Source organism: Rutidosis leptorrhynchoides, chromosome 1 (assembly GCF_046630445.1).
Source record: "Rutidosis leptorrhynchoides isolate AG116_Rl617_1_P2 chromosome 1, CSIRO_AGI_Rlap_v1, whole genome shotgun sequence".
NCBI lineage: Eukaryota > Viridiplantae > Streptophyta > Magnoliopsida > Asterales > Asteraceae > Rutidosis > Rutidosis leptorrhynchoides.
The window spans coordinates 576674808-576689567 of NC_092333.1; the positions used below are offsets into that span (position 1 = coordinate 576674808).

At 31.6% G+C, this 14760-nt stretch overlaps 1 protein-coding gene and 1 pseudogene across 1 annotated transcript; one reads left to right on the forward strand and one right to left on the reverse strand.

Moving 5' to 3' along the window:
• The first annotated feature begins 4272 nt into the window (after window positions 1-4272).
• Window positions 4273-8506, forward strand: LOC139845382 (uncharacterized). The gene is made up of 4 exons (XM_071835645.1): window positions 4273-4453; window positions 4586-4774; window positions 7469-7526; window positions 8446-8506. The coding sequence occupies exons 1-4, from the start codon at window positions 4273-4275 to the stop codon at window positions 8504-8506; spliced, it is 489 nt and encodes a 162-aa protein (XP_071691746.1).
• Window positions 8507-8600: 94 nt separating this feature from the next.
• On the reverse strand, window positions 8601-9630 carry LOC139845390 (heat shock cognate 70 kDa protein 2-like; annotated as a pseudogene).
• Between the last annotated feature and the right edge of the window lie 5130 nt (window positions 9631-14760).

Here is a 14760-nt window from a genome sequence, read left to right on the forward strand (position 1 = left end):
TCTCTCCCTACTTCTCCTTTCACCCCAAATCTTCTTTACCATCTCGCCGGAAACAATATTTCCGACCATACAGAGGCGGAGCCAGGATTTTAAATCGATGGAATCACAAAATAATATTAAAATATATCGCTAAAATTTGAATTTACAAACTATGTTTGACTAAACATAAAAAAATAAAGTTACCTTCTAATACAAATTCCCCTTACGATATTTCATTCGATGAAAACGTTCCATGATTGCTTCAAGGGTAACATAAGCAAGTGTTTAACTTTCTATCTTACCAAGAAGACAACCGTCCCAAGGGTCATCATTCATTCGACTATGCAAATCTAATTTTACAGATTTATTGTCAAAAAACACCTCGCGATCATTGCGGTTGCAAACTTGCAAACACAAAAACAAAGCAAGTTCTATTAATCGAGAGACATAATGAGATAAAAGATGTTTTTAAGTTTCAACTATCAATTTAGCAAGGTAGATAATTCCTTTAATTAGAAAATCTTTCAATCAAATGGTTACTTTTCTTTTTACAAAATTTTCAAGTGTGTATTGTTTCTATATATTATCAATAGGTACTAAGCAAAAAAAATAGCTATTAAGTAAAATGTATAAGTAATAATTATATAGAATAAACTACACATGATATAAATTAGAATATTTGCACTACAGCTAGCATAAAACCTAAAAAATAATAAATCCTAAGAAACTAAATTTTGTCATAATAAAAAATAAAGAAAAAGTATAAATAATCACCTGAACTCTTAAAATCAAAATTCTTGAATAAATAGATTTAGACACTTATCAATTCTTGATTCTAGAAAGAATTCTTGAAAGAAAGCTGCTGCAATTTTTTATTTCTTTTTGAAAATGACAACTATAAGAAGTAATCAGAGATTCACTGCACCAGTCTTACTCGTATAATTTCACAAAAGAATTGGGCCTTTATACTTGGGTTATGAGTATAAAGAACTATTGGGCACTTGGGCTACTAATTAAATGGGGTCACTTATATATAAGTTCTAATTATATTATACTATATACTAAATATGGACAATGGAGATCAATAATAATTCGCCACCTCGCCTAAAATCACTGTAGCTACTGTAGCAATTACTGTAGCTACTGCAGCATTTTTTATTTTTTTTTTAATACCACAATGGAGTATAAATTTTTTTTCCCCTTACCACAATGGAGTATAAAATATTAATCCGTAGATAAATACAGTTGCGCCGTATTTTGCAACTATAAATATACATATTATGTATATATACTAAACATGGACAACGGTACCCAACAATATATCGGCACACCATCAACATCGCTACAGCATAATAGCAACTACAGTGTAACAGTAACGTTCAAGGGTATTTTTGTCTTTTTACAACCCTTAAATTGCAAAAAAAAAAAAAAATGAAACAAATCTGATAACCAAGATCATCCACCAAAAATTCACAAGTTATAATTTTTATAAATTGCCAAAAAAAAAAAAATTCTAGAAACAAATGTGATAAACAAGATGATACACCAAAATTGGCGGATCAAATAGCTGGAGGTATGGTGGTGGTGGTTTGAGGTTCTGCAAACCTGCAACTTTCGAACTCTCTCGCCGGAAACTCCGTCGGTCCGATTTATTTCTCCAACCAACCAGATCTATTTTCGATGACATAAGTTCCTTTTCAGATCTGAAATGGCAGGTGATGACGGCGTGTGTCTTGACCGGCAGCGAGGTGGTGGTTTGTGCGGATCTCAACAACAAAAACCACCTTCGGCAACCATCTGCTACCTCTGTTGCTTAATTTTTTTTCAAGAAAATATTAGAATGAGAAGAAGGTACCTGGTTTGGAAGGCCATATTCTAGGGATTCAACAGAAGTTCTTGGGTGAAACATGAGATTTTAAAAATTGTGAAAAAAGAAAAAATAGTTATTATTGGAAGAAAAGAGGTTGAAAATGAGTAAAAGAGTGAGTGTAGAAAGAAGTTAAAAGAGGAATGTAGGATGTGGGCAAAGATGGAGGGGATAAAAGTAGTCAATAATAATTAAATAAAAACAACATTTAACTTAATAAATAAATAATACAAAGGAAAATAAGGAATAAAGATCCAGGAGGAGATTGGGAGAATGGTAAATAATTGGAATCTCAAAGGCAATACCAACAAACACACCAACTAAAACTTGCAACCGTTGATCTCTCCCATGTCATCAATCCGTGCCTTCTTTTTAAGATATATTGTATATTGTATGGGTGGCATTATTTCATTTTCTTTAGTTATTCTTTTATACAAAAAGACATTTTTAAATTTCAAATATTATAAGCGTGACAATTTAGAAATAGGAAAACAGTTTCATCATTAGAAACTTATCTTTTAAACCCAATTAATGGTGACAACAAATACACCAATTAGAATATCTAAAAATGTTAGATATACTTCGTAAATATTTATAGTTTTAGGTAAAAAGCCGATTTTTTTATGATTTCAATTTAATGCTATTTTGTGATTTTCAATTTAGACACCTAAAGTTAAATGAGAGAAAAGTGGTTATTGTTGATGGTGATGGTAGCAAAAATTGGGGATAATGAGGATGCAGTTTAGAAAGATGTGCAGAGGAACCCTAAAAGAAAAGGGTTGTGAATTTTAAGGTGTATCAGTGATTTTTTTGTTGTCAAGCCCATTGGGCTAAGAATCCTACATAATTATTGTGTATCAAAGAGCCCGATTTAATAATTATGTAACATGTTGACTACTAAACTCAAGGATATTTACTGTACGTTTTTTTTTAACAAGAATAATTTGAATAATGAAACCTTTTTTGCTGCGGAGTGAGTTTGGTCGGTTAACATCGGTTAATTGAATGGTTAACACTCGATTAATTAAAATATTTAAAAATAAAGCAAGGTGAAAAACGTTCTATGAACAAATCGTTAACCTTTTTTTTTTAAACATTCAACGCTTAGATGACCAACCGTTAACTAGGTACATAAATAATTCCACCTTTGTTAGTTTTTACTCAAAGTTTTGTATAAAAATGTAACTACATACTGGCCAACGTGTAGAAACTGTATGCACTAATCCTCTACTTTTCTATTATTCAGTTAGTTTACTCTTATATTCGTGTGTTAATTAACATTCATAACTATCGACTAAAACGATTAACATAAACAGATTTTGAAATCCGCGGCAAAGCGCGGACCACGAACCTAGTATTGTATTAAAAATGGGCACTAGTTAGTGAAGTTATGGAAAAATGAGTGGGGTCACAGGCCCCCATTCCCTTGCATGTGCCTCCGCCTCTGCGACCATATCCCATCTTCGAAACCACACCTCAACCTCAAAACGATGATATCGAAGAATGTGAATGGATACCTGTCGAGAAGAAAAACAAAAAACCCAGTGTTTACACATAATCAAAACAACATAAGAATGATATTCGAAATCTAATCAAAAAATATGGGCACCACCACTCCCATGCTCCTCTGCAATCACCTCCAAAGAATCACCACTCAAACTCTCATCGTTCATCTGCCACTTACCCAAACAACATCCCCATCCATAATAAACCCCAAACAAATCAAGTCTCCATCATGTTTTTCAATCACCCACCCGAATGGAACGAGTATGACCTCAGGTTATTCTTTAAAAGATATGGTAAGGTCACTGATATTTACATCCCACCTTACAAATTTCTAAAAAATGGAAACAAATTTGGATTTGCAAGGTTTGAAGGGTTAGATGATCTAGATTCCGTCCCAAAAATATTAAACTCCATTTATCTAAATGGTAACTGGCTACGCGCTTACAAGGCTCATGATAGAAAAAGCCAAAACAATGTGAACCTAGATAAAACTACAAATCACCACCAATCCTATTCCAACAACAACACACAACCAATGAAACAATCCTGGAAAAAAGTGGATAATAAGAAACCTCATGGGAATGCTTTTCGTGATGACCGAAGTTTTAATGACGTAATCAATAACGATAAACCAACTGTTACAACACCCACAGATACAACACCTGTTCAAACCAATCCTGCTACCCTTCCTAAAAACAGACCCAACATAATCGATCTTGAAGAAAGTGAGGAAAATAAAGAAGAGCTAAAAATGCCATAATTGGGCATATCATCGATATTGACCTTATAGAGCAATTCCCTGCATTATGCACTGCAGAAGGACTACTTTTCGCTTTTTAAAGCACCACTCGGAGTCTTAAAGGACCTTGAAGGGTTACGTCATACTTTTTTTTGGGGTGGGACAATTGAATGTAAAAAAAATGGCTTGGATTAAATGGAAACATATCTTGTTCCCTTACGAAAATGGTGGGTTAAATGTCGGATCTATACGTCTCAAGAATCTTCCACTGTTAGCTAAATGGTGGTGGCGCTTTCTCTCATACAAAGACTCGTTTTGGGCTAAAATAATTAGAAGTATTTATGGTCAAAATGGTGGATTGGGTTGTTTTTCTAATTCCAATGACCCTAACTTGAAAAAAATTTAGGGTAGGATTTGATTTGATATCATTAAAGTTGAAGACACCCTAACAAAGTTAGGGTGTGATATTTCTAACGCTTTTGTGGGAATTGTAGGTGATGGTTCGGGAACAAAATTTTGGCTCGACAAATGGTGTGGTGAAGCTACACTAAAAGATTCCTTCCCTAGGCTTTTTCGCCTTGAATCAAATAAAGAAGCACGAGTCTCTGATCTAATCAACCATGAGTGCAAACCTTTTATTCTTAATTGGTCTTGGGTATCGACTCCAAAGTGGAGGGCTGAAAGTGAGCTTGACTCACTCACGTCCTTACTAAATGTTTACGCTTTTGCAACCGAAAAACCCGACGAGTGGACGTGGAAATTTAACAACTACGGTCGTTACACCTCTAAGTCCCTTTTTCTATCTTAACCGAACTCTCTGCCCCGATTTCCTTACCTTTAGGACCAACTGAATTAAACACTCTTTTACCGCAAAAATTGAAATTTTCGTATGGCGCGCAAAACAAAACAAACTACCCGTTCGAACCGAACTTGATAACCGGGGTATTGATCTTAACTTAACTAGATGTCCCATTTGCGATGAGGATTTAGAAACTGTGCCTCACACACTTTTAACTTGCAAATTCGCACTTGACATTTGGAATAGAGTTGGTAAGTGGTGGAACTTTGGCAATACCAACATCTCCACTCTCGCGGATATTTCAAAACCTAATAATCCGTCTCTTACCTCCTCTGCCGGTGCAACATTTTGACAAGCTATTGTTTGGTTCACTTCCTATTACATTTGGAAGAATCGTAATGATCATGTTTCGAGAATAATACTCTTAGTGGACCAAAGATAATTGCCGAAATTCAATCCAAAAGTTTCGAATGGATCAAGTCTCGTTGGAAGAAAGGCACTTTAGATTGGCATAATTGGCTTTTCAACCCGATATGCTATGATGTGGATCGAGCTTATAAAATGGGAATAGGCTAAAAGCTTGGGTTTTTTTTTACTCATTTTCTCATTGGCTTTCCCGGTTGGTGATTAAACAAGTAGATAGCCATTTACTTTGTCGTTGAATGCTCAACACTGTATCGTCTATCTTCTTGGCTTGTGCTCAAGTTCATTAACCTTTCGGGGGAAAAATTAGGAAATTGAGTTTTTTCCCAACTTCCCTATTCTTTTGTTGTGTCTTTTTCCTTTCTTTCTCATTTGTATTTATATGTAGATGTTGTATTGGGTCTCTTTTGTAGTATCGAGTTTTTCTCTTGTGCATAGGCTCGAGATTTTTATTAGGAGCTCCATAGAGTTTCCGCCTTGTAATCGTTGCGTTTTTAATAATAAAAGTTTGATCTTTCAAAAAAAAAATTTGATTATAATTAAAGAAACATTAAGATTAATTTATCGGATATTTTATGTATATATATATATACTAGTTTTTGAGCCAGTGTGTTGCACGGGTGTGTAAAAAACCGTGCAAAAAAATATAATTTGCAGTTCATATTGGTATGTAAACACCGATACTAAAAATAGGAAAAGTATAAAAATTATTTAAGAGCCCGTGTTGTTGACAATTTAAAAATTCTTTTATGGTTTAAGAGCCCGTGGTGTTGATAAATTTTAAAAAATTCTTTTGAATTTAAGAGCCTGTGGTATTGACCAATTTCAAAGTTCATTTGAGTTTAAATACCCGTGGTGTTGACAAATTTTAAAAGTGGTTTTGGGTGGTGTTAATAACTTAATGTCTTTTTTCTCACCATTAATGTCTTTTTAATAAATAAATTATATACTACGTAATATTTAGATTACATTGAAAATTTGTCATGGAACGTAACATTAGTAAAGTATAAGTTATATTATTTTAAAATTATTATATGAAATTACTTTTTGAATAAAAGTGTAATCCGCGAGTTTAATTTTAGAAAAGTTGTTAGTAATTTTAGCAAAATAATGGTACTCGGGGGAGTCGTCATTTATAATTAATATTATAATAGTTATATTTGCGTGTTCATAAAATTTAAGGACTTAAACTGTAAATTTAAATCACTTCCATATTTATTGCTAAAAAGAAATGCTCCGTTGGTAGTGTATCGAAGCTCCGTTTCGAATATAATTTATTGTAATTTGTTTGTAAAATTATTTCGAGTTGATGGGTGATGGAGGTGGAACCTAACTCGCGGGGAACAGAAAAATAAATTCATAAAAAAATTTGGTGAGTTTTAATATACATTCCTAATATAATATATTATATATTAGAAACTCACTATACCCATGGTTCCTTTTATACCCATGGTTTCCTTTTATTTAATTTGCCATAATATGGTTCCTTTTATTTCCAATCAAGAAAAACTTTTTGTTATATATATATATAAATGTAAATGTAATTGAGGAATCGTCAAGATTAATTCTTATAGGACTTTTAAAATTTGTTTAAGGAGAGAATGCCACATAATCGATCCAATACCATGTTTTATATAATGTGTATATATATATATATATATATATATATATATATATATATATATATATATATATATATATATAACTTTTTTGCATTGAGAACTGTAAAAACTCACGCGGTCGAACAAAAAAAAGAGAAGGGCGAACAAAATTGAGTATGGTCGAAAAAAAAAAGAAAAAGGCACAATCAACTTAAATAAATTAGGACAGTTCCCAAAATCATTCACAATTCTCTCCTCTAAAAGCACCTTAAAAATTTGGGCTTTTCCCCATCATCAATTACTATCTTTAAATCAGAGTGAATGTGTAGCAAAGATTTCATTTCCTTATACATGAGTAAATTGTAAGCTACAAGTGGTTTATATGATTTAAGAAATGGTTTATGATTTGAGAAAAGGAAGTGGGGTTTTTATTTAATCAATGATGCCGTTCAACCATCTACTCGATTGCTACTAGTCACTAGTTTGCTTCAAACAATTCTAATGGGTCTAAAAATGGATGATTATTGAATAACCCATTTGATTTACCTATTCAGTTTTGCTTCAATATATCAATGCTTCAATCGATGCTAATGGGTCTAAAAATGCTAATGGGTATGTAGCGCATCTAATATATTTTGATGGAGATATACGTCTATCGGGAGAAATTGATGCACCTCTTCAATAATAAAAGGTAAGTATGAATCTAATCGAGCTTTATACCTTCAATTTTTTTTCTTCTTCATCTTGATTCTACAATTTGAAGTGTGCTCGCACAAAAAATATGATTTCGAACAAAAAATATGAGTTCGAACAATTTTTGTTTATGCAATTTTTGTTCTACATCTTATATTCTATAAATAGATGCAAGTTGATGCATCTATAATATATTTAGAACATAATATGTAGAACAGAAAATGTAGAAATGTGGAATTCGAACAAATTTAGATAATTTCGAACAAATTTGTAGAAATTCGAACAATTTTACGTTCTACAAAATCTCAATTAGAACAAAATTGGTCCAATTCGTACAATTATTCACGAATTCGAACTTGTTCTACATTTTTGTAGTTCTACATCTTTTTTGTTCTACATTAAATTTTTATATAATTTTAATGCATGTTTATTTATTTATGTATGGATATATAAAATATTGAATAATTGTACAATATTTTTGTTACAATTCAATTAAATGGAAACAAATTCAATATATAAAAAAGATTGGATTATATTGGTATCGGTTATGATCTTTGCAGTCAGGGTCGTCTCAACAATTTAGAAGACCCTGTACAAAAATAAAATGGACCCTTATAACGTCAAAATTTATAATACATATTAAAAATAAATCTAAAAATTTACATACAAAGATATCAGTAGCAAATTGTTTATTCACAAATATTTTTCCTCCTGTTACAATTAAACTATTATTTAAATAAAGCTATCATCCAATACTCTCCAAATATATCATTCTTAATAGCTATTAAAGTCGATTCATTAGCTCTTACAAATTTTTGGACCTTCTAAAATTTTTTAGCCTTGTTGGGTTGCCCATCTTACTCTGCTCGAAGACGCCTCTGTTTGCAGCTACTACATGAAGTTGAATGTCACACTGGTAATTGTTAGTCCATTTGTTACACTTTGAAACCCACGTCGTGGGCGCTGATGTGGCACGAAACACACGCCCAAAATTCATGTTACGCGGCGTTGGTTTGAGGGCGTGGGATGCGCGTGTATGGGATTTCTATGGAAGGAACAAAATTTTGGGACAACAACAGCCATCACTTCACCATGTAACTCATAACCAAGTGAAAGCGAAATGACATCTATTAACGTCAAATTTTGGACTACTTGACCGCCCTCAACCTTCAAGTGTGCAACCAAAACAGATGCACCATAGGCAACAACCTCATCATTAGGGTTAATTGTCTTGCAGAGGTCCCTACCATCAAAAAAATCCTTCAACATTTTTCTAACCTTTTGAATGTGTGTCGATCCACCAACAAGAACCATATCACTCACCTTACTCTTCTCCAAATTCGCCTCATCCAGACACATTTGGACTGTTTCCATACAGTTGTCGAAAAAATTCATATTTAACTCCTCAAATTTAGCCCGCGTTATTTTTGAAGAAAAATCAATAGCATCATACAATCAATTATTGTAGAAGTTTGTGTCGTTGAGGAGAGAATCCTTTTGACTCTCTCAGAAGCAACCCTCAACCTCCCAAGAGCGCTCTAGAATTATTGCTAACTAGATAAAGATCTGGCCACGCGTTGTTGTGGCTGAATCTCGATCGTAATAGTGTGAATATATTTACTTACAATTATAGTGTATTTTGCTTATTTGAAGAAAACTGTCTAAACGCATTTTTGTTTATATCTTTTATCAAATTACGTTATATTTATATTTATTAAAAATACTTTAATGATTTCATTTCATTAATAGAAATATCTTTAAAAAAATAATATAATCTAACAGAAATTCGTTAACCCATTTAATCCAATATATGTATATGAATCGATGAATAAAAATGGATATAGATCAAAGAGTTATATTTAAATAGATATAAATTTTTTTTAATAAATGGATATTAATATGGAATTACCCGATCCACCTTTAATAATGGTTGTGATATTCAAAATCGCTAGTTATCTAATTTATATTTAACGGGTGCGGAAAAGCGTTTGCAACAATAGATTTCAATATATACATTAAACATTTATTTTAATAGTTTAGAATTACAATAAGTATATCAACGATTGTTATAAAGATATAGCTTTTTCATTAGGCTATTTTACTCATAGTGAACTTAAATTAAAAATAATAAAAAGGTGAAAAATACTTGAGGTATATGCTTTTTTAAAATGTATCAAATAATTGTTATATAATTGTTTTAGAGTTTCGTTACTTATAATAGTAGTAATCTACTCGAGTGTATGAGATATTGTAAAATACTGTAATTTCTTTCTTTAAATTTTTTTTTTTATTTTTGGTTAAGCATTGTGAGGAATATTCATTTGAATCCATAAATTAAGTTGAGTTCAAAGAGACCAATCAGAGTACGACATGTGACGCGATAATCACATGTGATTGAAAAAAATTAAATTTTTTTCAGAAAAAAATATTTATTTTTTTCGAAAATAAAATTTCGAAATTTTTTTTTCGAAAATTTTTTTTTCGAATTTTTTTGTTCAATCACATGTGATTGGATTTGACATACAGTAAATCACATGTGATTCTGCATGTCAATCACATGTGATTGTAAAACCCAATCACATGTGATTGTGAATGTCAAATCCAATCACATGTGATTGAAAAAAAGTTTTTTAGTAAAATGACGAATTTCAGTAAGTTTGTGCTAAAACCTTTAAACACCAAGTTTTTGGTCAAAACTTGATCACATCACCGAATTAAATTCTGAACTTTTGAAGATATGATCACGAAACGTAACAAAGTTGATCAAATCGCCGAATTAAAGTCTTTTTCTTGTTGAATTTTTTTTTGAAAAAAATAAAATTTGAATTTTTTTTTTCAATCACATGTGATTGGATTTGACATGCAGAATCACATGTGATTGGGTTTTACAATCATATGTGATTGGATTTGAAATGCTAAATTTAAAAAAAATCAATTTTTTTTTTTAAATTTTCAAAATTTTTTTTTTTTTTTTAAAATTTGAATTTTTTTCCAATCACATGTGATTGTCGCGCCACATGTCACGCTCTGATTGATTCGTTGGATTTCAAGCAAATTATTGAATTCAAGAGATTACAACTCTAAGCATTGTTAAACAAATTATTTTTTATGAGGTTAGCATTATTTTTTCATTACATTTTTTTTTCTTATTAAAAATGCAAAAAGCCACAATATACATCATAATCTATCCATCAGACAATACAAACCAAATAGAATTAACTAGAAAGAATTCGGACCGCGTGTTGCTGCGGTTGTATTTGGAAATACGTTGTTTGCTATCTAGTATATCTAATGGCCCGCACGTTGCGATGAAACATTTTAACGTCTTTTATAAAACTAATATTGAGCGAGAACAGATAATAAATAAGCGAACAAAATGGGTTAAAGTACTCGAACTCATGTAATATAATTGATTTAGTTTGTTTATTATCATATGTTTCACTTTTTTATAAAAAAAAAAGTTCCGTTTCGAATATAATTAGTTGCGTTTTGTTCGTAAAATTATTTTGAGTTGAACGGTGATAACGTAGAAATCTAACTCGCGGCGAAAAAAAAAGACAAATTCCGTTAAAAAATTGGGTGAGTTTTAATTAATAATTATTATATTAAGTTTGCTATCTAGTATACCTAATGACCCGCGCATTGCGATGAAACATTTTAACGTCTTTTATAAAACTAATATTGAGCGAGAACAGATAAAAAATAAGCGAACAAAATGGGTTAAAGTACTCGAACTCATGTAATATAATTGGTTTAGTTTGTTTATTATCATATGTTTCACTTTTTTTTATAAAAAAAAGCTCCGTTTCGAATATAATTAGTTGCGTTTTGTTTGTAAAATTATTTTGAGTTGAACGGTGATAACGTAGAAATCTAACTCGCGGCGAGAGAAAAAAAAAACAAATTCCGTTAAAAAATTGGGTGAGTTTTAATTAATTATTATTATATTAAGTTTGCTATCTAGTATACCTAATGGCCCGCGCGTTGCGATGAAACATTTTAACGTCTTTTGTAAAACTAATATTGAGCGAGAACAGATAAAAAATAAGCGAACAAAATGGGTTAAAGTACTCGAACTCATGTAATATAATTGGTTTAGTTTGTTTATTATAATATGTTTCACTTTTTTTTATAAAAAAAGCTCCGTTTCGAATATAATTAGTTGCGTTTTGTTCGTAAAATTATTTTGAGTTGAACGGTGATAACGTAGAAATCTAACTCGCGGTGAGAAAAAAGACAAATTCCGTTAAAAAATTGGGTGAGTTTTAATTAATAATTATTATATTAAATTAGAGAGTTACATTTAAATCCCCAAAGTTATCTTTTATGCCCCACTTTTATCCCTAATATTTACAAATATTACCCCTTAACTATAAGTCATATGACTCTTTTCTTCGTTGGCCAAAGCTACAATACACTCTACACACAAATTGGTCTAAAACAACTATAAGTCATATGACTCTTTTCTTCCTTGGTCAAAGCTACAATGCACTCTACACACAAATTGGCCTAAAACCACCAAATTCTTGATGAAGTTTAGTGGATATGATAAATAAATAAATGTCTTTATTGTATTTTCTATTAAACTCAGAAACAAAGTATTCAACCATTCGATTATCAAAATCCTCACCTCCCAAATGAGTGTCACCACCAGCAGCCTTCACCTCAAACCTTTCAACGTCAATAGTAAGAACAGAAACATCAAAAGTACCACCACCCAAATCAAATATAACAACATTTACTTTACTGATGAGTGCATCCTTTTGGTATAACCCGTAGGCTATTGCAGCTGTTGTAGGTTCATTTAGTAGGCGCAAAACATTAAGGCCGGCAACAACAGTAGCTACATTCTTGGTTGCTAGATGTTGTAAATCATTAAAATACGTTGCAGCACCATGGAAGAAATTTCTTGAGCAACATACTTCTTCTCCTTACCCTTGTATTACTATCATAGGCTTACCACTTTCTCCTTCCCCAATTTTTAAAAGGCCAAACTTTCATGTCACTCTGCACAGTATTAGCATCACCGTACATCCTTCCACTCAATCTCTTAGCATCTAAAGGTTTCAAACCATAGAAGAAGCATGATGACCTATTGACCTTATATTCAAGATTAAATCTAAGTGAACAAAACAAACTACTATCATTTGTAGGGTAGTGTTAATGATATTTTAAGCTTAAAATAGTCTTTAATTAACATTATATTGTCCCTACGATAATGGCTTTTTAGGCTAGTGGTAAATTGCCAGCAATCCTCATGAGTCGTGAAAGGGAGGGCTTATGAGAAATAGATCACGGGTTATCTCAACTCTCCACGATTTCACAAGAGAAAATTAAACATTGCCTAAGGTGTGGTCTGTAAATGTTCAAGAATATAATAGAATTCTACACTTGAAAGATTAAAATAGCAAGACTTTATTGCTAAAGATTAAAATAGCAAGACTTTATTGCTAAGTGATAATGCTAAAAACGAACATATATTTCATAGCATTATTCCTCAAGAAAGACAAGCTTTTAGTTGCAATTGTTCTATTTACAAGTGATATTCGTTTAAATAATAAAAGGTGAAGACAAAAGACAGATTCGACGAATTGAAGACGCAAACGATCAAAAAGCTCAAAAGAACAAAAGACAATCAAAAAGGTTCAAAATATTGATGAGGAACGTCTCAAAATGACAAGAGTACAAGTTACAAGACGCAAAGTACGCGATTTAAAATAATACGCGAGGACGTCCGAAAATCCGGAACCGGGACCTGAGCCAAGAAGAAACGCCCGACGCAACGGACCAAAAATATCTAGTCTACTATGCACAAGAATATAATATAATATATATATAATTATATATAATTATATATTATATATATTATTATTATTATATTACGTCGGCAAGAAGAAAACAAATCCATTTGGCTGGATCCAGGGTGGCCATGCGACTCGCATGGCCAGAAGCACAAATCCATGCGAGTCGCATGGAGTGAGATTGCTGATCAGGTCCTATATAAAGCCAGTTTTGCCGAGTTTTTATCATCTTTTCCTTCCTCTTCATACGTAAATATATTTATATTTATAATTTATATTTTAATTTTAATTATAATTCTAATAATAAGGGTATGTTAGCGAATGTTGTAAGGGTGTAAGTCGAAATTCTGTCCGTGTAACGCTACGCTATTTTTAATCATTGTAAGTTATGTTCAACCTTTTTACATTAATGTCTCGTAGCTAAGTTATTATTATGCTTATTTAAAACGAAGTAATCATGATGTTGGGCTAATTACTAAAATTGGGTAATTGGGCTTTGTACCATAATTGGGGTTTGGATAAAAGAACGACACTTGTGGAAATTAGACTATGGGCTATTAATGGGCTTTATATTTGTTTAACTAAATGAAAGTTTGTTAATGTTAATATAAAGATTTACAATTGGGCGTCCCTATAAATTACCATATACACTCGATCGGACACGATGGGCGGGGTATTTATATGCACGAATAATCGTTCATTTAACCGGACACGGGAATGGATTAATAGCCACTAGAATAATTAAAACAGGGGTGAAATTACATTCAAGGGTAATTGGTGTAATTGTTAACAAAGTAGTAAAACCTTGGTTTACACGCAGTCGATAACCTGGTGTATTCATTAAACAAAGTATTAAAACCTTGTTACAATTCGAATCCCCAATTAGTTGGAATATTTAACTTCGGGTATAATAATAATTTGTCAAGGACACTTGCAATTTATATTTATGACTGATGGACTGTTATGGACAAAAACCAGACGGACATATTGAATAATCCAGGACAAAGGACAATTAACCCAAGGGCATAAAACTAAAATCAACACGTCAAACATCATGATTACGGAAGTTTAAATAAGCATAATTCTTTTATTTCATATTTAATTTCCTTTATTTTATATTTAATTGCACTTCTAATTATCGCACTTTTATTTATTTTATTTTATCGCACTTTTAATTATCGTACTTTTAATTATCGCAATTTAATTTTATTGCATTTTTATTATTCGCAATTTCATTATCGTTATTTACTTTATGCTTTAATTTAAGTCTTGTATTCATTTTTAATATTTTACATTTGGTTTTAACTGCGACTAAAGTTTTAAAATCGACAAACCGGTCATTAAACGGTAAA

Coding starts and splice junctions, on each gene's coding strand:
- LOC139845382 (XM_071835645.1), top strand. CDS start 4,273: ATGGCTTGGATTAAATGGAAACATATCTTGTTCCCTTACGAAAATGGT. Junction 4,454..4,585: donor TGGTCAAAATGGTGGATTGG/GTTGTTTTTCTA, acceptor TGGGAATTGTAG/GTGATGGTTCGGGAACAAAA. Junction 4,775..7,468: donor TCCAAAGTGGAGGGCTGAAA/GTGAGCTTGACT, acceptor TTACCTATTCAG/TTTTGCTTCAATATATCAAT.